At 39.3% G+C, this 24,443-nt stretch overlaps 1 protein-coding gene across 3 annotated transcripts in view; it reads left to right on the top strand.

Annotated features, from left to right (window-relative positions):
• The first annotated feature begins 3,270 nt into the window (after window positions 1-3,270).
• Dcc (DCC netrin 1 receptor) overlaps window positions 3,271-24,443 on the top strand; it is a 1,126,179-nt gene continuing 1,105,006 nt past the window's right edge. For all 3 annotated transcript variants that reach the window (XM_033757479.1, XM_033757478.1, XM_033757477.1), the window contains exon 1: window positions 3,271-3,470. In XM_033757479.1, coding sequence (XP_033613370.1) covers window positions 3,380-3,470 — 91 coding nt within the window. In that variant the 5' untranslated portion in view covers window positions 3,271-3,379. The remainder of the gene's footprint in view (window positions 3,471-24,443) is intronic.

Here is a 24,443-nt window from a genome sequence, read left to right as displayed (position 1 = left end):
AGTACATTCATTGTTGGGATCTTGTACCTCTACGTGACAAGTCTTGGTTCTCATTTTTTCCCCTTGTCCCTGCCCTCCCTTCACCCCCTCCTCCCCTTCCCATCTACAACCACTTTATTTCCATCTTTTCATTATCTCACATTTTTTTCTTTTCCCTTTTTACTCTTCCCCTACCTGTCCCACCTTCCCTACACCTTTAGCTCCTTTCTTCCCATTTCTCAGTGTCAGTAATCTTATTAGGATCTTCTGTATTATTGCAGATTATTCACACCAGAGAAACTATTCAGTATTTACACATGTGTGCCTTATTTATTTCACTTAGGAGTATATCTTCAATATGTATCCATTTTCCTATGAATGAATCGACTTTCTCATTCTTTATGGCTGAGCAATATTTCATTTTATAGAAAAACCACATCTTCTTTATCCAGTTTCCAACTGATGGGCAAATAGGCTGCTTCCAAGTCTTAGCTATTACAAACTGTGCTGCTATAAACATGGGTGTGTATACTTCTCTGTGATATGATTCTTTTAGTTCTCTTAGAAAGATACCCAAGAGGGATGGTGCTATTACAAACTGTGCTGCTATAAACATGGGTGTGTATACTTCTCTGTGATATGATTCTTTTAGTTCTCTTAGAAAGATACCCAGCAGAGGGATGGCTGGGTCAAATGGAATCTCCAGTCCCAGCTCTTTGAGGTATCTCCATATTGATTTCCATAGTGGTTGCACTAGTCTGCACTCACACCAACAATGGAGAAGGGTTCATTTCTCCCCACAACCCCGCTAACATTTGTTATTGTGTGATTTCTTGATAGCAGCCATTCTTTGTGGGGTGAGGTGGAATCTCAGTGTTGTTTTCATCTGCATCTCTCGAATGATCAGTGATGTGGAACATTTTTTCATATATTTACTTGCTGCTTTTACACGATTTCAATAGTAAGTAAGCTTCTGCTTGTTTTATGCACCTAATGAAAGCTAAAGATGTCCTCAGAAGGGTGGAAGAGGACATGTGCCCAGAAGCCGCTCATTTTTTAAATAAAATTTCTAGATGTGCATGAACTTCCTGAAGTTTGTCAGCTGTGATGTTCTAGAAAGATCTATGGCCTGAGTTAAAAGCCTTAGTTCTGGACCACAGCCCTGAAACCTCAACCCTAGTTAATGGAAGTTTGAGTGTTTTGAGCAATTTGGGAGTCAACAGTTTCATTTCATTCTAAAAAACATCAACATCAAACAAAGTCAAAGTCAAAAGACTTGGACTTGATTAGTGTTCACAGGTACACACTTAATTTTTTCAGGGCAGAAAGGGGCAGGCATGCCCAAGGATCTGAAACACTCTGGTCCAGTTCTACTATCACTGGAATTTTGCAAGCAGTGATTTTTATTCCATATCATCTATGCTCCCTCCTTTTTCAAATATATATATTTATACTTTATCATCTCACAACCTTGCAAACTTTAGAGAATGACAAAGTATGGGGAAAAAAGAAAGAATGTATAAACAATATAATATGGTGAGAAAAGAGAGGAAACAGTAGCCCATAATTTTGTAATAGACAGAATTTTTACTAGAGTGGCATTTCTATGTCTCACCTTTCCTGGTCAAATTCATTGGTTTGCAAGTACACTTATTCAGCAAAAACGTGTTGTCCTGTGCAGTTCTGAGCCTTCACCTAGCATCTTTGAAGGGTGAAAAGATGAAAGACTTACAAGCTCTCCTCTCAAAGGGGCTTGATGCCTCATACTGGGTGTAAGATATGCAAAGAAATTCAGCTTAAAGCAGCTTCCTGAAAGGGCTCTCTGTTCACACCCGGCTCTGAGTGTGTGTGTGTGTGTGTGTGTGTGTGAGTGTGTGTACCCACACGCGTGTCCGTGTAGTTTCTCTCACTTCACATCTAGAGACTGGAGAAGTTTATCTTTCTTCTCCCAGCACACCTGCTCATTACATGAACCATTATATTTGTAAAGCTATTTCATCATTATCCATTCATGCTTCTCTCACAACTGATCAAAACCCCCACGAGAATAGAGAATGAGTCGTACTAAATCTCTCATCCATGTTTCCTGGGAGTCATCGTGGCAACAAGAACACAGTAAGCGCTGGAAATATGTTAAATAAAGTATTAAATCCCGTCTACGAAGAGCTAACACCGACGAAATACGATCTCGGACCGAGTGAGGACGCTAACTGTGATGTCAGGAGGTAGCGGCCCAACATCCGCCCACTCCTTGCTCTAGGCTTTCACTTTCCCACCTGTCCGAGAAGGGAGCCGGATTAGGGTTTTTTCCAAATGAAAAATTGTTGTTTAAATAATGCGGAGGGCAAGGAAGCAAATGTCCTGGCCACCTGCCCTAGATTAAATTTTTACAGTCAAATAAAAATAATTTCCTGACTGTTGTGTGTCAAAAATGATCGCTGCCAAACCTCCCGAGGCTCACGACGTTCCGGCTCCATTGACAAAAGTGACTTCCCACGCCTGGCCCACAGAGGGCATCCCTGCGCATTGATACGCAGACCCGGCGAAGGCAGCTGCTGGGAGCCTCTTCTGTCCGCTTTTTTCCCCCCTGAGCAGTCGTCTCTCTGCCCCCACCCCGCTTTGCGTGGAATCCTTGCCTGATCCAGTTCGTTTCCCTCCGGTCTCCACATTTTCCCTTCCAGCCCTCCACTTGTCCGGATCAATGGATAGTACGGTTCCAACTCCCCGCTCACACACCGCTGGCGGACACCCCAGTAACAAGTGAGAGCGCTCCACCCCTCAACCCCCGCCTCTCCGCCCTCGGCCCCTAGTTCTTGGAAGCAAAACGAACAGCATCGCCAGCTCTCCAGCAGATTTTTCTCTTCAACTTTCCCCAACCGACGTCACGAAACCAGCCTCAACCTTTTAATGCACAACGCAGCCACTGGATTGCTTCCCGTCTCCTCTTGGTCCCTCCTGGATATTCTGTCTATTGATGACTCGCAAACCCCACGGAAAGCTGTCTTCCGTTCTCCTGCTGCCTCCGTTTCCTTGAGTTAGTTTCCCAAGGTTTTACTGGGGCTTGGGATCTCTTGGACCGAATGGAACTTTTTGCTGTCTCTTTTTGCTACTGATTCTGTCAGTGGACAAGGAAAAAGGCTTCGGAGGCAGAAGAGGCGCAGGGGAGGTGGAGAAAGAGGTGGAGGAAGAGGACGAGGAGGAGGAGGAGGACGAGGAGGAGGAGGTTCTGCTGTTCCTCCTCAAAAGGAATAGGAGGAGGAGGAGGAAGAGGAGGAGGAGGAGGCCGAAGGGGCTCTGCGCGTGTGTGTATGTGTGTGCATGTGTGCATGCTTGTGTGAGTGTATGTCTGTGAGTGCCGCTGCTGCCCAGGACCCCCGGCCCCGAAGGTGTTGGCTGAAATATGGAGAATGGTCTTGGATGTGTTTGGGTACCCAAGCTGGCTTTTGTACTCTACGGAGCTTCCCTGCTCAGCGCGCATCTTCAAGTCGCCGGTAAGAGGTTCTTTCCTTTCTTCCTGTCGCTCCCCCACCTCATTGCCCCCTTGCCTTGCCAGTTTCCTTTGGAGAGAGTAGAATTACGGTGGAGGGGAAATAAGATATTCAGCCACTCTCCTCCCGGTCCCAGGTTTCCTCGCGGATGGTAGAAGAGGGAAGACTTTTTCCCCCTGGGGGCAGAGGATGTTGGTGGCAGGGGAGAGGGGCATCTTTTCGCTCTTTTGAAATCTAGTGCTTCTCGAATCTGTGCTTTTGCAAATGACGCGTTGGTTTGGAGAGCCGGAGGGCTGGGGCAGGCGACGGGGATGTCGTTGAAAGGAACTGGGTTGAAATCCTTATTAAAGCCTCAGGAACCTGCGAAGGGGAGGCGGATAGGGGCAACAGGAGCGAGCGGAGGCGGACATCGAGGGGGCATTGAAGCAGTGAGTGTAAGGTGTAGCTGGCGGCACTGAGACGTTTGCGTGTGAATAGCGCTCCTCCGGGGTTTGATTTTTGGTTTTGCTAATGGAGAAATGGGAAGGGGACAACTAACATGTTTTGGTACTTCGTAGAAGGGGACCGAGGGCCCAAGGAAGTGCAGAGTTGGCAGGAGGAGGGAGAGGTGTTTATTATTATTATTATTATTATTATTATTATTATTATTATTATTATTATGGTGAATGCACTTCACAAGCTGTCTTCAAATATCTCCGGAACGCTTCCCAACTCCAAATGATTGATATTCCGGGGAACCGGCCCTGTTGGCAAGCGCAGTTTCTAATTAAAAATGGCAAAACTGGGGGTTGGACCGGGCTCAATGAGGAGAAAGAGGGATATGAAGGCTGCTCTGGGTGCTGCAGTCTGTATACAGAGGGAGGCTTCGATGGCCAAAAGAAAGAAAAAGAAAAGAGCGAGCAAAGTGACTCCTTGCAAGGTTTACTCGTTTTGCGGGACTTCGCCACTAGTAGACGGGCAGTGGGGTAGAGGATCCGGCCTGGTGGGGAAGGAGAGGCGAGCGAGCCCGGGGCTGAGCATTCAAACCCCTTTGTAAATGACCTTTCCCCAAATCCTAAGGAAAAGAGGGCGCCGGCCGGCCGGGACCACGCCATGGGTAGGAGTCCCCCAACTTGCGCCTCGGAAATTAACGGGGTTTAGAATTAAATCGCAGCAGCCAAGTTCTGTGTCTCTGGAGTCCCGAGCTCCGGCTTTCTTGTCCCCGTTACTTGGTAGGAGGCCAAGAGCTTAGACCGCTAGCAGAGTGTGCGCCGCTTCGCGGTCGCCGGGGATTCGGGCAGTCAAGCGCCCGGCCTGTCCGAGGCTTCCCAAAGCCTGGGGCGGCCATCCGCGGACAGGAATCTTGCGCTTGCAGACTCGACTCCTAGTCTCCGTCTGGCCAGACAGAGAGAGCGTGAGGTGTGTGCGTGTGTGTCGTCCGTGTGTGCACGCGCACGCGCGTGTGGTGCCCGCGGACCCTCATCCCCGCGCTCGGCTGCCCGCGGTCCCTCCTTCCTCTCGGGCCGGTTCCCTCCTCCCTAGTCCTCTTTCCTGGAGCTTTGTCCTGGGCGATTACTCCAGCGGAAGGTGGGCGGGACCGGGAGACCCTAACTGTAAAGAATAGGTGTCCTTTTAAAATTCTTCCTCGCGATCCCCCCTGCTTAGACGCGGTGGCAGGGAGGACCCTCCTTCTGCACCGATTGACTTGTGCGCATTCTGATAGTTTGGGAGACTGACAGGAGAAGGGAAGTTCAGAGGGGCTTCCCTTGCTGGGCAGAAAACCCGCAGAGCCTTGAGAGACCTCTGGCCACAAAGCTCTGCAGGAAAATATTACATTAAACAAGACACGCAAAAACGGACAATGGTAGCAATGGAACGACAAGATTTTAAAAGCCTTTTTTCCACGTGACTTCTGTCTGGCAAAGGCTGAGGATAGATGAATGGAGAAGGATTTAACATATGCTTTATTAACATCTAAATTAATTATATGTCCAGAGTTAGGACCACTTATTAGTGCTACGTTTTAATTTCCTCCTCAAAATTTTCTCTTCATAGACAAATCTGTGCTTGAAAGAGCACACACAATACACACACACAGGAATATACCCCCGGGTAGGCTTATGGATCTTCATCCTTAAACTTCTCTGCACTTCTAAATTCCTTCTTGTTATTTGCAAACAAATTGTGACACAGCTTGCATAGATCTTAGGAAAGTGGATGGTGCACTTTTAACATATTGCTAATTCGATTGCTCATCTTTTTTTTAAATCTTAGTAGCAATTTCCTCTTTGGGAATATGGCAGGGAATTGATGATAAAGAAAGCATAGTTCACTCTAAGAAAGAACCAGTAGGAGGTGCCCTTAATAAGGCCAAATGTCTAGTTTATGGGCAGTGAAGTCACATTCAGCAGAGTGTTTTAAAGACTTTGTTGATTGGTAACAAAGGATTATGGAGATGAGCTCAATAGCTCTGGGTTCTTTCCTGCTTTCTAGATAAAAGTCTGAAGCTGCTGTGAATTTGTATGAGCTTGTTGTGACATAACAAAGGACATCTCTGGTCATTGTCATCTTAGGGTAAGGACTTGATGCTGAGGGAGGAGGACTGTGGCCTTTGAGTGGACTCTTCTAAGATGCTATCCTATGTGTTTGACATGAGTCACAGAAACATCAAGTACCATCTCAGGATCTCTCAATAAAATGAAACTTTTACATGTTAATAAAACGAAACAGGCGGTATACCATTAATGATTATTCACATGCTTTGATTGCATTTTGTTGAAAAAAAAATCAGTGAGAGTTTATGTAGTCTGGACATGGTGAAGTGAGGCTTGTGGCTTTCTCCAACCACACCCTCTTTATTCCCCCAACCAAAGCAGGACAGATGCCCCATCTGGGTTTCCTCTTGAGTGGACAGAGCATGTGGCAGGACCTGAGGGCTCCTGGGCAGGCAGACATCCACTCCTCTGTGAGTGCTGCAGTATAAATCATAGTGACCTGTCACAGTATCCATTTCTCACACAGCAGCAGCTGCCCTCTGAGTTATGAAGCATGTGAAACGGCCACCACATGTGTTATATGTGAATATATTAGGCTTAGTGCATTTGCTTTAATGCTTTTAAAAGCTGGCTGGTGTGAGCTGCCGATAGGCATTTTTTTTTTTTTCTGGGCAGAGATTTATAACTTCTCAGTGTGTATGACTTACATTTATTCCCTGGCAAGTTAATCTCTTAGCAAACTTCTTATTGTTTTCATTGAGGAGGAAGAGCTTTAATCCTCTGTAAATTCCTGAATGGAGCTTTGCAGAAACTTGCTCCTGGAGCCCAGGATCTTTGTAGGCTGTAGAATGGGTTTCTAAGCCAGTAGAAAACTTGACAAGAGATTTAGGAAGATGAGTCATTTGAGGAGAGGGGATATTTTTGATGATACTACATCTTCTAAGAGAATCCCAGCACCTGTTACCTCAAAGGTATCATATCTGAGAGGAAGAATGATTTTCTGTTCCTGACTTATTTTCTATTTGGTAGATTCCATACTCTGGGATTCTTCAAATATATACAATTTGTTCCTGGAATATTTCCAGCTGCACACTGTAGGGTCAGCTAATCTAGCATGATTACTGTCCTTTGGGATCCAACCCTGATTTAAATCTCAGTTTTCTCACCAAAATACTTTTTTTAAATTTTCACCTGATACTCACATTTAAAGGCAATGCTCAAGTTCTGAACCCATTATTTCTTTTGATGAGATTCCGTGCCCTAAGATTACATTTTATTTCCCTCAAGAATTTGCTATTCTAAACTTTGTGTATGAATTTTTTTTCCTCATGCTTCTACCACCCAGGAGAATTGTATTAAAAAATAATGCAGTAGTCTTTCATCATTTTCTGAAGTTAAAATACCAACATACACATACAAAGAAGAGATATTTTCATTTTTCATTCCCTGTCCTCCAAAGAGTAACTTTGGGATGATTTATGATAGCATAATTATGTAAGAACACTGTGATTCCAGTAGTGAATATATTCTTCTGATCTGCTGATAGCTTTCCCCACTTTCCAGAAGTCTGGTCTGTGTAGAGATGAGAAATTCATGCTAAATTGAAAATACAATGCTCTGTTTGGCTTTTGTTATACAATTGGCATCTCAAATGATAAACTTTTGATGGATGGTGACGATCTCTTATATAACTATACACATAAATTTCTGGAAACTTCAATTTTGCTTGAGTAAAAAGAATAATGACATATGATATCTGAGGATTGCTTGATTAATTAACTGAAGATAAAAAGTCACTTGGTTCTGGAAAGATACTATAATCCCTTAAGTAAAATGGTAAGCATCACGAACATTTACAATTCAAGTAAATGTAGCATCTTCCTTTTTCGCCTTCTCTCTCCCTGTCTCATTATGATGTTTCAGAGAAGGATGTAAGAGCTTCATGAGCTGTCACAACAGTTATACTTTAATGAATCTTAGCGTGGGGATTTTACTAACTGATGACGGAAACACACTGAATTAAATATGAATCCAGTGCCCAGTGAGTTGTTTGGCATCCTCCTATGGAATGCTTCCTTCACTTCTGTCCTGTCTCTGAAGAACCATAACTCTTCCCTGAAAGCTGTAGAGCATCAGTACTGCCTGCTTGATGTAGTCCAGCAAAGTCTTTTTCACTGGGAAACCAAGTCCCTGATTCAAGGACAAGGTATAACATGCTATATTAGTTCCCAAGGTCATAGACATTTGCCTTAAAAATAAAGTTTTAAATTTTCACAAGTGTTTTTTTAGTTCTTTTATGTTGCACTCTAAAAACAGCTAAGTAGCACTATTACTCTAGGAGACTCTAGCCTGTGGCCTTTCAGCCAATATTATCAAAGTTCTGGCACTTTGGCAGACAGGAGCGACTTTTTTTTTTTTTTTGAGACAGGGTCTCACTATGTAGTTATGGCTTACCTGGAACTCAATATGTAGACCAATATGGTCTCAAACTCAAAGTGATCCTCCTGCCTCAGCCTCCCAAGTGCTGGGATTACAGGCATGTGCCTCCACACCTGGCCAGGAATGGCTTTTATAGGATAATAGATCATGCCAATCTAGGCATATTATTTGTCACAGAGGTGATACTAGTTTGTAAAAATGGAATTCAAATTTTCTTCAAAGTTTCTACTTTTCACAGATCAGAATATTTCTTAATGTTATCGAAATATCCATTGTGTGCCACAAACTCATTGCATCTAAGAGGTTTTCCTTCAGAACAAAACTTCAAGGAAAGCTAATGCTAAAATTTGTCAGGATGAAAGGATAAGCAATCCAGATTATTTTTATTGTAGGCCAATAAAAATGTGCAAGATAAATTACATGTTACATATGCCAAGTGGGTAATAGCAAAAAAATAAAATGCAAATTATTATGCACCTTTATAATTGCAACACTCAGGTAAATTACAGCACAATTTAATACTGCACTTTGGCTTCTCCCACATGAGAGTGTTGATTCCTTACCTTCTATTTCTCAGGTTTAACACTGTAATAACGTGAAAGACTTCAGGTTGGCTGATTGATGATCAAAATTACTCTAGTGCTCTAAAATTCTTTGACAAATTTAGCCTGAGGTTTAAAAACCACTTTTAACTCAACTATTCAGTAAAAATGTTTTCTTTCACAGTTGAACTGCCTAAACTCTGTCCAATGGTATGGCTTAGGAATGCATAATCATGTATATGACTGAACATGCCTCTTTCCTTTATTGATGGCCAGTGGTCATACCAGCACATACTGCATTTTATGAGAAGTTCCAAACAAACATATCATTCACAGGTTTCATTTCTTTGGGGGAAAGTCCAACCAGAAAACACAGAAATCATACTATATTTATTGATTGTACTTTTCAAGTCTACTGTTAGAATCTGACTAGGTTGGGAGTTTCTTTCATCTGCTAAATTCTTGGAGTCCAGCGCTTGTATTCTACTGCTGGCTTTTATGAAAAACTTTAGATTAATTTATAAATCCAAATTTGGTGACTTCTTGCTTGCTTAGTCATTTTACAGTTTCAAGGGAAGAAAGCACTTTAGACCTCCTGTGATTATTACAATGAAACTTAACAGAGGCCTTCATTGTAATTTGATGATTTTATACTTATTCTTTTATCATCCTTTAATATTGGTTCTTGCTACATTTGAGAGTATCTAGGACAAAAATATTCTACTGAATTAATTGAATTTTTATGATGTGAGCTACTAAAAATATCAACTTGTTAGTGAGTTGTGACCTAACAAGAGGGCTTTTCAATATAACTTCATTCTAGAGTATCTGAAAAGTTCCTAAATCTGGACATCAATGATAAAGAAATTAAGCAGACAATATAAATATTTCTAAATCAAGCCGTTTGTCTTAGTAACTGAAGATTCTTTCTTTTACAAATGTGATATTTGTCCACTCTTTTACTTTTCTTTTAAGAAATTTGTACGCTAGGTGCAGTGGTGCACAACTATAATGCCAGCTACTCAGGAGGCTGAGTTAAGAAGATTCCAACTTTGAAGCCAGTATAGGCAACTTAGTTAGACACTGTCTCAAAAAACAAAACAAAACAAACAAACAAACAAACAGGAGTATAGCTTAACACTCCCTGAGTTAAATTTCCATTACCAGAAAAGCACTAGCAACATCAACAACAAACAAAGCAGTATATAGAAAATTATATAGAGTATATATATCTGTTCTTCATAAATCTAATAACTCACTGCTATATTTTGTGATATAATAGGGATAATTGCTGAAAATTTGACACCAGACAGGATTGTTTATTTTTCCATCAAATGACCATGGGCTGTTTTGTTTTATTAAGAATTTCATTCTGCATTTATAAAATATATTTTGTCTACTTTCTATGTGCAGCTGCAATTCTTTCCTCTCCTTATTTTGACTTTTGAATTCTTAAGAAATAAGGACTGAGTTTTGTTGGAAAAGAGGAACTGAGTCCTTTGATAGAAGCAGAAAGTTTTAAATTCATTGTGAGTGATGGGTTTGTAGCACTTCTGAAATCAGATATTAATAGGATGCTATTTTTTCTTCTTGACACATATTTCCCTTGTTCAATGTGAATGTGGACTAAACCAATTCTAATTATGTTACTAGTTCCAATATTAGATGTGTTAAAATTATGAACTGTACATAAACATAGTATCCAATAAAAATAATAATACTGAAGATCATAATAAAACAATAATGAAAAAATAATAATGTAACCAATAGCTATTTTCTATTTATGAATTCTTGTTTTCTGTACCATACTGGCACAAAGGCAGGCATCTTTAATATGTTATATTGGTTTGCTTGCACTTGGTTGTAGTAAAAATACATCACATGTATATTGTACTTTGACTTGCATTTGGCCAAACATTAAACAGTTGAGATAAAAGCACATGTATGTGGATGTGTATGACTGTACTTCAGTCATTCTTGTGTTACATTTCAGGATATTAATAACCAGTTTATCCAACTTAGTTTTAATGAACTTTTAGGGACTTGGATTTTTGCCGTTGTCACTAATGCTGCTTTGAACATTTTTTTTTTTTTTTTTTTTTTTGGTACTGGGGATCGAACTCAGGTCTTTGTGCTTGCAAGGCAGGCCACCAAACCGCTGAGCTAAATCCCCAGCCCCCGCTTTGAACATTTTTTAAAACGTGTTCCCCGGTAAAAATTTGCCCCATGAATATGGTGCATACTTATGAATGAAATTGCCAAGTCATGGAAAGGACAGTTTTACTTTCAGGGAGCAATGGTATGTCACATCTATTAAAATACCCATCAGAGCAGGTCAGGCAACTTTATGAGACCATGTCTCAAAATAAAAAAAATAAAAAGGGCTGTGGATGTGCTGCTCAGTGTGAAGGCCCTGGGTTCAGTCCAGAGTAGCTGGGGGAAAAAAAAAATCCAAGCAAACAAACACTAGAACACATGAGAGCCCCCTCCCTGCCTTTTCATGTCTCCAACAACACTTGGTATTTTCATTTGCTTAATTTGCCTTCATCTGGTGGATGTGAATTAACATCTCATTATGGGCTTAATTTGCATTTCCCTGATTGCTAATAAAATTGAACATTTTTTTCCATAAATTTGTTGGCCATTTGTGATTTCAGCAAGATAATCCTGTGATATTGGTTCTCCAGTTGAACATCCAGTTGCTTTTAGGCATGAGTGTTAGTGATTATTCTGTTTCTCCTAATAAAACCACCTTTTGCTATTAGGCATTGATGTCATCAGAAGCCTAACTTTTAGGAAGTTTTTGCCTTTGTGTTACATTTACATTAGCCCAGGTTTTACTTAAGGACCTTCCAAAAATGTCCACTAATTTTGATCTGGTAAAGAGATATTTAGCCACTATAAGATTACTAATTATGAAGAGCAGTCTCTCCCTCCTCAGCATGCTGACTCATTCCATTTATTATGTCCCTACATGCAGCAGACTTGCCTCCGGGGAAGAAGGATGCCAGGCACCAGGTTTAATTTGAGGCATATTATGAAGCCCACGAATATGATGGAATGAAAGAAGGACTTAATCACTTAGTGATAATGACAGACATCAAACCTCCTCATCTGACCCTTTGACCTTGTGTATGTTTCCAGTACAGTGTAATCCATGGGTTCAATATAATCGTTAGACTTATGACATTTGTCTTAAACAAACACCTATGCTTGCATATGTGCACCTCCTCACCACCGATTTTTGTTTGGGTTTGTAACTATTTCACCTACTCCCATGGGGCAGGCTAATGAAGGTCCCAGGATGATACAAAGCACTGGATATGCTCAAAGTGGCTTCTCTAGCGTGCTGCCTTCTGTGCCGACTCATTAGAGATGTGAGCCAAGGCTGTGACATCTAAGGAGCATACTGTGCACTCAGAGTCCTCCATCCATTGTTCCCACATCTTTTCTCAGCCTCATGGGATCTCAGAAGAATACAAATGAGAGAGAAAATCTGCAAAGCTTTCCCTTTCATATCTAATGTCTGGGCAGAGCTGTTCCCTGCAGGACAATTTCTAGTTATTTTCTCTCTCTGGTTTGAGGTATCTCTAGGGATGGTTTGTTGACTGTTTCCCTTGGGAAAGTTTTCAGCGGCATATCAGTTTTGGATGGTAAAATTTATTTTACAATTCATCCTAGATGGTCCTGCTCTAAATGTTCTTCCTTACACTCCCGTCATATGGCTCCTGGTTCCTGTTTCCCCTTTTTAGTGACACTGCCTCTTCTGTGCTGAAGCATGTTGCATAATTCTAACTATAAATCATTTTTGCCTCCCTCCTTAGTCTTCACTTAACCAAACTATAAATATTTAGTTCATTTAGTCTTTTGTCATACCCCTCCCAAAGCGTAATCATATTTATTATCTTTACCTGAACTCCCTCTAGTTTGTTTATGTCTTTATGGAAATCAAGGACCTCAAATTTAATGTGCTCTTTTATGTAAGACCCCTCAAGGCATATATTATAAAATATAGACTCAAAATACCTTTTACTTTATGGTACAGCCAGTGGTAAACGATTTGCCTCCCCAGACTTAGGTTCTTATCTTTCAGGTAAGACTTTAGATGTCCAACATAACGATTGAAATATTATAAGGATCAAATAAGAATAAATATTTCATTCAAAATAATAGCTATGGGACATTTACCAAGGTCTACGAGAAGATAAATGGGAAGTTTCAATGTATGTCTGCCCTCTAGGGGCTTATCTTTAAATGAAAATGACAAGCACATACATAACTAAATAAGATGCAAGGCATAACAACACCCTAATTTAAAAAACTATAAGCAAAGTAGGATAAACTGGAAAACATCAACTACAATGCTTATAAATTATATCATCAATATATTAATATTAGCCAGATGGGCTGACAAAGCCAATTTTCTTATTCCTATATCCTTAGATTGATTGGCCCAACACAGCCAAAGGGTATAAAGAGTCAGTCATATTCAAAGCAGAGCATAGTTATGGTGATGATGAGCATATCGCAGCTTTCCCTGTAGGCCTGCCTGTCTGCCTATTGCTATACACACACTCCCATACTTCCATAGCTGTTTTTCCTCTTACTTATTGTATATTCCCTGCATTGTATTAAAATGGGCAAGGAGCTTACAGTGTAGAAAAGTAACCATACTATTCAGATAGCCTATTAATTAATCTATAATTTCAAAGAGATAAGGCTTTGCAGAAATATTGAAAGGAAGAGATCCAAGAAGCAAATCAAGTGAGGTTTGTCTGAAAAAGTTGTGTTGACAACCTGAAAAATAAGTTCATTTTGTTGAAGGGACGTTTTAAGAGGGAGAGTGAGGAAGATGGGTGCGAAGGCCCCGCAGAGGAAAGAAGGGTAGTGGATTCCAAGAAGATCAGTGCACCCAGTGCCAGGCACACTATGATAATGGCTTAGCTGAGGCTGAAGAGACTGAGGATTCCTTCTCACCACTAGTAGCTTCTCCTACTCAGTAAATATCAGTGAAATAAATTGTGATAAGGTTATTTTCAGGAGCTTTTAATTTCAGCACAGTCATTCAGAAATTTTAGCCAACTGTGTAGGCAAATCTCAATTTGCTTTTCTCCTCTGACAGATGTGAAGTTTTGAGCCTGTTTGTCCTATATTTTTAGAGCAAGTTCAAGTTGACATAACTAATGGTATCTAGGGAGAGGAACATTAAAAAGTATGAAGACAAATGCAAGTGATTATTAACACACATGTGCAACAAGCCACTTCCACTTGGAAAGCTAGCATTGAGCAGAGGAAAATAGTAGCAGTAGGGATTGACTTGGGGCTATTTCTTCTTCCTGTGGCCTCCTACAAACTGCATGCCTGATTGCTTTTGGTGAATTAGTAAGAAAAACTGAATCTTAGAACTTTTAAAACATTGGGAGACTATTTTGTCTGCAATATGTTCTGTTTCTTTGTATTTTCTTTTCATTACTATTTCATAAAATATGGGTAAATGTACTCTTTGCTTTCAGCTGCAGCTCATTTAGAAGTCATCGACTTGCAACTTTGCTATGTCACTGGCCTAACACTGATTTTCCTACAGATTCATTCTTTCACCCACTGCTGGACTTTGCAAGGGAACCAGCCAAGTGGTCCCGTAGTCTTTGGTCATGATGATAGGTGACACAGCCCAAGGGGAAAGGCATGCTGGTGAGCTTGATTGAGACACTTGGTTCTCTAGAGCTCAACTTTCCTACCTATGAAAAGGACACAAATCAGCATTGGCTTCCTAACTCTAAATTAAAAATGAAATCATTCCTGTAGTAAAATATGTAAAATATCTATTTCAATGTCTTAATAACACTTAACAAATATTTCATATATGCTGCCCATTATTAATATGATCATGTATGTTGACTATATTAATCCTGAGATAATGTTTCCAAATAGATGATTTCACAGACATAGGCAACTGCGAAAAATTCTTTTCAATTTTATTGTTATACTTTTAAAGACTTAGAAATAAAACAAGATAGACTCCAGGGGCAATTTCTAAGTTATGCATATGATTAAGCGGGCCCTTGTCCCTGGCTTTCCTGGATGTAGAGGCTAGTAGATCTTGACACAGGGCACTAGTAATCAGACTTGATATACTACAACCAATCTCCTGTACCCAAGCCAAATCCCCTTATTGACTCTTCCTTAGTTAACCATATCCATTTCCTACAGAACTATCAAGCAAGCAGCCCCTCTACATGAACAATAGGGGCTAATTCTTGCTTGGTTAACATATATTACTAAGTGTAAATTATCCCCAGGGTTTTCTTTCTGGAAGAGTGTTTCTCATCTTGAATGTGTATCAGTATTTGGTCCTTTGTTGCAATTTAGAATTCCTGAGATTGGGCCCAGTCACACAAGTAGTGTGTAACCCTCTCCAGGTGATTGAATTGTGTAGTCAAGTTGAGAGCTAGTATCCAAAGGTCTTGCTATTCAAAGTATAGTCCCTGGGTCAACAGCATTTGCATCACCTGGGAACCTGTCAGAAATGCTGAAACTCAGGTCATTCCCAGACTCATGAAAATAGAATCCCAGGTAATAGCGAAATACTGTCCCAGGGGACTTATCCTTCCCCTAGGCTTCATAATTTTAAATAATTATCCAGTCTCTGGAGAATGTCCTAGGCACACTGGTTTAGTCTTGTTTAGCTTGGAGCATCTTGGAGCTTCAGGAGCTGGTCTCACAGTGGCGAACTTTGCCAACACCAAAGAGTTTTCTGGTTTGTGCTTTTAGTGGCTGATATGTATCATGGAGGCCATGGCATATTTCCTTTTGCTTGAGTCTAAAAACCCTTGAAAATGCTCTTTGGGTGTTCCCTCTGCCTCCCGCCCTCAATGCTCAAGATAAAAAGGCACATTTTAAAAGGATCTGCTGGTTTTTATTTCCTATTTTCCCCTCCCTCCCTTCTCTTCCCTCCTTAAGTAATACTCAGATTTGAGGAAAAAGGAATACACTCGAAAGGGACACTGGGACCCCGGGCCCTTCTTCTGCCTCCCTTCTTTGTCTCTCAGATCTGATTCTGAAATGTGTACACATGCTCAAAGTGAAGCCTTCAGGGGGGCGACCCCATATGGAACCTCGCCTTTTGATAGGGAATGGTCTTCAGGGCATGAAACAGAGCAAGTACTCATTTGCTGGGGACTCTATGGCAGGGGAGAAGGGGCGTAACTGAGCATGTTAAAGAAAAGTAAAGCTTACAAGGCAGAAAGCTAGCTCACTGTGAGGTTTTGAAGCTTTTGCTTTGCTCTGCCTGGCAGAGAGATGCTCTTTAACTGGCCCGCTCCAAATCAGACTCTACCAGAAGGGAATGGAGCGGCTCAGCTGTGTGAACTGGACCAATCTGAATGAAAATCACTAGTGTTCCCCCTGGTGAGAGAAGTTTCTGCATAGCTCATGAACTGTAGGCCCTTCTCTGGTCCTGATAGAAAATGAGTAGGGCTTTTGTGAAAGGTTATGTAAGGCTGCTGTTTCTTTCCCTCAGAGTAAAATTCTATTTATAGAGGGGTGAACTGCGTCTCAGGGAAAAGCGCACTTCATATGCTATAGCTTAGGAAAGAGAATTCAATCAATCTTCAAGAAAGAATTATGGGAAGAAAAGGAGAACAAAATCTAAAGCAGAGATAGCAGATACAGAAAAGAGAAACAAACAGGAAGATAGAAGCATCATTTCACTGGACCTGCTGGCTGGCGTTTAGTTGTTCCTATTTGCCTAGGAAATAGAATTTACAGTGTCAATAACAGGACAATATTAAATAAACTAGGATGGTTGGTCACCCCAAATGAGGTCCCTATGGTGGAGGTGACAGTGAGGATGTTTCTGCAGATCAGTGACTTTTTCCACATCACGCTGTGTAGCTGTGTGGAGGAACAATTAGGAGGTGATAGCAAGGACTGTTAAATAGGAGCTGTTCCAAGAATTCAGAGAAGATAGATGCCCCTGGAAGGTTGGAAATAACCCTCAGCCATCTGTGTGGGTCACTGAGGCCTTACTCTCAAATCTCTGGCAAAGGCAAGTTGACACCCGAAACTCAAGGTGTTTTTTGTTTCTTTTTTGGCCAGCTTCTTGACCAGAAAGAAACTGTGAGAAAAAGCTCATTTTCAGTTTCAGTATACCTTTTGGAGATGATTGTTAAATATATTGATTGGAGATGTCTAACACTGTACCTTTGTGTCTCATCGGGCCCGCTAGAGCTTTTTAGCTACTTGATTTCCGTATGATTATTCTCAGGCTTCCATAGAATCTGAAGTTACTTTTGAATGTGTGCCTTATAAAGCTCAGTTAAAGATAAGGTAAATTTCAGACTTCTTGAGCTTTTAACTGCAAAGAGGTTTATTCTGTTTACCTTTTCTTTTCACTTCCCTCTTCTTTTTGCTGATATTTTTTTCTTTTGTAAGCCACTACTAATATTTTTATTGGTAACATTTCAGAGTTCAAAATCAGAGAAGTCCTGCTAATACCAAAATGCAAATGTGTAAAATCCGTACTATTTTCTATCTCCTTTACCCTGGTACCAATGCATCTAAGATATTTGTCAACTCACATGTCTCACTGTGGAACAAGGAGAAATGAGTGAATCATTATCTCCTACATAACAATCCCAGCAAATGACTCTGTGTTTGCCTTAAGAGAAACATTTGTGAGGACTTGGATGAGTCAAAAAATTAAAAATATTTTTGTAGAAGTTAGTAGAAGCCAAGACAAGATCATGGAAATAAGAAAGACATCTTCGATGAAAAGGATAAAACTTCTATTTCAAAGCATTGGCTAAGCATGAAAGAATCTCAGAAATTGTATAAGATGACCCTCTAATTCTGCTGATGAGGAAACAGTGCCTCAGAAATGTTAAGTATCCCCCAAATGACAAATCTAAGATTAGTCACCATGAAACTTTATTGCATGGCTCTGCCAAGATTTAACTGCCTGACAATCATAAAGATTCTAAGTGCTCATTGCTTAATAGAAAACATTTTTAAAAATTCATCATACCGAAGGATTATTTCAGTCCTCACCACAGAGTAAGCACTAAGATATTTCTATTTTTATCCATTCACTCAATAGGTGTTTATTAAAGTCCTATTTGATGTATCACATTTATTAGCCCCTATGTCATTTTTCAAAAGCACATGAAGAAGCTGTCACTATTTTTTAGAGCTAAAAGAGTCATTAAAGAATGGCATTTTTCAAAAGCATATAAAGAAGCTGTCACTATTTTTTAGGCCTAACGGAGTCATTAAGGAATAGGACTCAGGCACTGTAAATATGAGGAAAAAAGACAAGCAGACACACAAGAGCACCAAATAAGTGTGTGTGGGGGGGGGTGCAGATAGAAGAGAAAAGGAAAAGAACAGCATCAGAAAGGCCTTGTGAATGAGGAGAGCTGGTATCTGGAGGACCAGGTAACTGGAGAGGAGAGATGTTCAGGCTCTGGAAGACGTGAAGGAAGATGGCAGCACTGCACTACTGACAGCCTGCTGTCCACTCCACCAGCATCTCCTCCCATCAGGAGGGACACCCTCCTGTTCAGTAGCCTCTTCCCCAGCAGATGACAAGGTCATCTAAGAAGTAGCTGTGGAAGCATAAATAATGTAATTTTAGAATGAAATGGCCTTGTCTGTAAGGCTTTCCCTAATGATGTTAGGGAGGTCTCAGAATGACAGATGACTCAGCAAAGGACAGATGCCTTCATGCTTTGCATTTCAAACTCTGGAATCTAGTAGCTGAGAAAGCAAATTTAGGCCCCTGCATTGCTGGAATAAGTCTCTGCTGGAGATTAATGTCTCCATCCTTCTCCTTTCAGTACAGCTTCAAACTGTATAAAAGCTTTGGTTCGTGTTGCAGAAACCCTTTATTACTAATACAACGAGGGTGTTGTTCCATCATTTTTTTTTTTGTACATTTTACAGCCAGAGAGCAGGCAGCCTGGCCCAGTATTTATAACTTAAATACCTCTATCTTTGCTTTTATTTTTTTTTCCTCCCCAAAACTCAGACATACAAAGTTTCAATAATAACTGAGGAATGATGACGTGGTGTTGCTCTATCATTGTGTGATATTTTCTATGTTCTAGATACAAGATATCTTTCAAATATATTGCCTTGATTCATCCCCAAATATTTCTATCAATTTGACAGAATAACTAACTTGTCTCACATGTTTGCCCAGTGAAGTTAGGAATACTGGTGGCCTGTGATTGATTTATCAATCACACTTATTCAAGTGTGTACTTCCTATACTCAAGAATGATCAGCATAGTGGTGAGTATATAAGACACCTTTCAAACTTGTGAGATGGGGGGAACCACTGAGATAAATCTCCAGCCCTAGGGTATTGATTTCTAATACCACTCTTCAATACAAAACAAAACAAAACAAAAAACAAAAAGCAGGGCTCCTTGGAGAAGTAGCTGGTTAGGACTTAGAAAATATGCAAGTTAACCCTGGGATATCTTTTAGTGCCAGTAAGAAAGGAAATTCTTGTTTAAAAAAAAAAGAAGAGAGAAAAAAACTATAATTATGAAGTATATTAAAGAGACATAGGAATGGGGGAGATAATGGAAAGAGCCAAATCTGAAACAATTTGTGCAAGAAACTCAATCACATAATTTCTTTTTTAAAATCTTTAATAAATATATTGGTACAATTTAGGTATATAATACAATTACATTCATCATTGGGATCTTGTACCTTTACAAGACTTACCTTGGTTCTTATTTTTCCCCATTTCCCAGCCCTCCCTTTACCCCCTCCACCCTTCCCTATTTACAAAGGCGTTTTTTCCATGTTTTTCCTTTTTACATATTTTTTCTTTTCCCTTTTTACCTTTCCCCTACCCCTCTCACTTCCTCTATTCTTTTAGATCTTTTCTACCTATTATATAATATCAATTATACATTTTGATCCTTATTTATACTTTTAGTTTTTCATACTAAACTATTCAGTATTTACACATGTGTGTCTTATTAATTTCACTTTAGAGTATGGCCTCATTGTGCATCCACTTAGCTATAAATATCTCTAGTTTCTCCTTCTTTTTGGCTGAGGAGTATTCCATTTTATTTTTTAAAAAATCTTTTTTATCCAGTCTTCACTTGATGTGCAATTGGGCTGTCTGCAAATTTTAGCTATTACAAGCTGGGCTGCTATAAATATGGGTGAGCATATATCACTGTGATATGATTCTTTTAATTCTTTTAGGAAGATACTTAGCAGAGGAATAGCTGGGTCAAATGGGACTTCTCATCCTAGTTGTTTGAGATATCTCCATACTGATTTCCACAGTGGTTGAACCAGTCTGCACTCCCACCAGCAATGAAAAAGGGTTCCTATCTCCCTACAGCCCAGCCAGCATTCGTTATTGGTTGATTTCTTGATAGCAGCCAACCTTTCTGAGATGAGAAGGAATCTCAGTGTCATTTTCATCTGTATCTCTTGAATGACCAGTGATGTTGAACATTTTTTTTTTTTTTTTTTTTTTTTTTTTTTTGCTGCTTTTACTTTTTTACCTGAGAAATGTCTGTTCATTTCATATGCCTATTTTTGAATTGGGTCTTTATATTTGGGAGGTCAGATATTTTTAAATTCTTTATATATTCTAAATGGTAGACCTTTGCCTGAGGACCAGTTGGTAAAATTTTTTCCCACATTGTGGGTTGTCTCTTAGCTCTGCTTGTGATTCTCTGGAAGTGCAGAAACTTTTTAAAAAGGTGAGATCCCAACTATTGATTCTTTGTGATAATTCCCTTGCTACTGAGTATTTGTTAGAGCATACTGTTGGTTTTTACTTCTTCATCCATTCTGCCAATCTATTTCTTTTGATTGGTGAATTGAGGCTGTTGACATTGACGGTTACAACTGATATGTATTGACTTATCATTGTTGTGTTATTTTCCTGTTGTTGGTTTTTTCTTAATTTTTCTCCCTCTTCCTTTAAATTCTTGCTTATTGGATTTGCTCTATTGGGCCTCATGGACTTGTGACCTTCATTGCCTTCTTCTAGGATAGTTTTAAAAATTGTTTGGAGTGCTGGTTTGGTATTCATGAAGTTTCTAAGGTATTCTTTGTCATGAAAGAGCCTGGCTCTCCTTGACTGAAAGATTTGTGTTGAAAAGTCTGTTGTGATTCTAATGGGCTTTCCTTTGTGTGTAACTTGTTTCTTTATTCTAACTGCTTGTAGCATTTTGTATTTCTGTTGGGTTTCCTGATCTTGATTATTATATGTCTAAATGTAGATTTTATTTATTTATTTTTTTCAGCTTTAATTGAGTTTATTATTAAATACTATACCTGTGACTTATTTATTTCACTTAGGAGTATATCTTCAATATGTATCCATTTTCCTATGAATGAATCTATTTTCTCATTCTTTATGGCTGAGTAATATTCCATTTTATAGAAAAACCACATCTTCTTTATCCAGTTTCCAACGGATGGGCAAATGGGCTGTTTCCAAGATTTAGCTATTACAAACTGTGCCGCTATAAACATGGGTGCACATATTTTCTCTTTTATTTTTCATCTGCATTTTACAATTTGGGGGCATACAGATTCACCCATATTTTGATATATTTATATCTATGTATTTAATTCACTTTGAAGTGAATTTCAATAGAGTAATGCTTTCAATGTTGGCTCTTTGAAAGTCCATTCTTAATATATGAAAATGAAGTTGATAGATTGAGTCAAAATGCTATATTTCGTGATTTCTTGATAGCAGCCATTCTTTGTGGGGTGAGGTGGAATCTCAGTGTTGTTTTCATCTGCATCTCTTGAATGACCAGTGATTTGGAACATTTTTTCAAATATTTTCTTGCTGCTTTTACTTCTTTGAGAAATGTCTGTTCATTTCGGATGCCCATTTTTGAATCGGGTCTTTATATTTGGGGGGACTGATTGCTTTGAGTTCTACTTGGGGTCCTATATACCTCACTTACCTGCATGTCAAGTTCTTTTGTTCTGTTTGAGAAGTTTTCTGCTATTACTTCTATGAACATATTTTTGTGTCATTTGTGTTTTCTCCTGCTTTTTCTTTAATCTATTTAATCTTACATTATTCTTTTTTACATCATCTAGGAGCTGATGGATTGATTTCTCATGGTCCCTTACTATTTTTACGAGTCTCTCTTTTCATGGTCACTGACTGCCATCCTGTCTGCTATATCTGATATTCTGACTTCAGATTGGGTTAGTCTGCTACATATATATTTTTAATCTCCTGGATATCATTTTGAATCTGTTTCATGGATTCCATTTCCTTCTTATGCTGGGCCTTCATTGTTTTCATTTCTTTGCTATGCTGAGCATTCATGGCTTTAATCATGGTCCTGAACTCATCTATTTTTATTTGTTTCTTTTCTAGATTTTATAATCATGTCTTTTATCTGGGAAATTATTTGTTTTGAATTATAACACAAACTTCGAAATAATTGTCTGTCTTGGCACTAATATGAATAAGGGAATAAATAATTAAATGTAGGAGAATAAAATCTATGCAAGGGAATTCCAAATAATTTATATAGCTATTTTACTCTTAAGGAGCTAGAGTAGCCCTCATACTTTTAAGTGTGAGCTATAGTTAGTGACTCTATTCCAAAAAGAAAAGTATGCAAAGGGAGGGAAAACAATGTATTTGTAAGAATAAACCTGACAAATACCACTTTAACCAGGTGATCAAGGGCCTGATCAACAGTGATAGACCATATTGATAGAGTGTGCCCTGATAACATGTGATAACAAAAGCATGACCTCCTCCAAAACCACAACTCCTGTCTCATGAGAAAAAAAAAAAAAAAAGCAAACCTCAACTGAGATTCTACAAGTAACTCATCAAAAATGGTAAGGTATTAAAAACTATGGAAAGTTCAAGAAACTATCAAGGTCAAGAGGAACTTTAAAAGACAGCAAAATATAATATAATATACCAGTGTATAATATGCAACCTTGGGATTGGATCCTACAATAGACTTTAGGTAAAAATGCAATCAAATCTGGCCAGGTGTAGTGGTGAACACCTGCACTCCTAGCCCTTGGGTGGCCAAGGCAGGAGGATTGTGAGTTCAAGGCTACACTGGACTGCATAGTGAGTTTGGAAGAAGCCTGGACTACAAAGTGATAAACTGTCTCAAAATAAAGAAAGAAAAGAAATTAAATCTAAATGAAATATAGGCTTTAGATAACAATAATATATCAATACTGATTCATTAATTTTCATAAATATACCATGTTAATTTAAGTTGTCAATAGTAAGGGAACCTTGATATACTGAACTTTCCATAGACACAATCTTTCTCTAAATCTGAAATAATATCTTCCTTAAGAGTTAAAGACATACCACAGTGCTGCATGTCTATACATGTTAATAGCAGCATGATTCACAATAGCTAATTCTTAAACGCATCTATGCCCATCAACAGATAAATGGGTAAAGAAAACATGGTATCTGCACAAAATGGAACACTACACTTCCATAAAGGATAAACTCGAGTCCTTTGTAGGAAAATGGATGCAACTTGAAATCATGTTTAGTGAAATAAATCAGACACACAAGTTTAAATATGGCATAGATTTTCTTATTTGGGAAACCAAATTATAAATAAAGCACATAATAAAAGATTGATATAGGCAGTAGGGAGATAGATCTTTCTCAGTGGGGAAGGGGATCAAGAGATGGAAGTAGGAGGGAGGGAGGAGAGGGGATTAAAAAAAGGAATAAGATGTATTACTTGCATGTACCAACTTCACACAAGGAATGTACACATTATGGGCTGCAAACATGGACTGATAAAAAATGAAATAAAATAGTTCTAAAATAATTTTTAAAAATACTGTCTTGTTCCATAAAAGGCAAGGCAGAGTACTTAATCCAGCCAACCTTGACTGCTCTTGATACTCTGTCTCTTGTGTGGTTATTCTGAGAATCACAGAGGATGTATCTGTAACCCTGTGTCCTTACACATTTCTCAAAGTGTGGTCACCTCAGTGCCATTTGTGGGTGTTTGAAAACACGGATCTTTTGGCTCCATATCATGCTTACAGAATCTTAGTCCCTAGGTATACTAAAAGGGTATAGGAAACAGCTTTCTGGTGATTCTTGTACACACTAAGTTTTGAAAGTCACTATTTTTTATTTCACTCTCCCTCAAAAGCAGCTCTCTACTTATGGAGGGAGGCTTGGATTACGAGTCAGGTGGATTTGACTTTAGATTCTAGCTCTACAACTTTCTAAGTGAGAGACCCAGGGCCATGTATTCTACCCTCTTTGAATTTTAGTTTCCTGGTGTATGAAGCAAGAAAAAAAATACTTCATTCAGAGAGTTTGAGAAAATGCATATAATTTTTTAGCATATTTCCTAACACGCAGTCAGCATTAACAGAACCATTCTTGTATTATATTAATCTGTTTACAGAAATCAATGTGCATATAACCTCTCTTCATTATCACCAACACTCCCCACTCCCAAAAACAAGTGTTTGGCCCCTAGAAACTT

This window comes from Fukomys damarensis, unplaced genomic scaffold, assembly GCF_012274545.1.
Source record: "Fukomys damarensis isolate Sample0158 unplaced genomic scaffold, DMR_v1.0_HiC HiC_scaffold_30, whole genome shotgun sequence".
NCBI classification, from domain to species: Eukaryota; Metazoa; Chordata; class Mammalia; order Rodentia; family Bathyergidae; genus Fukomys; species Fukomys damarensis.
This window is presented reverse-complemented; position numbering and strand designations above follow the sequence as displayed.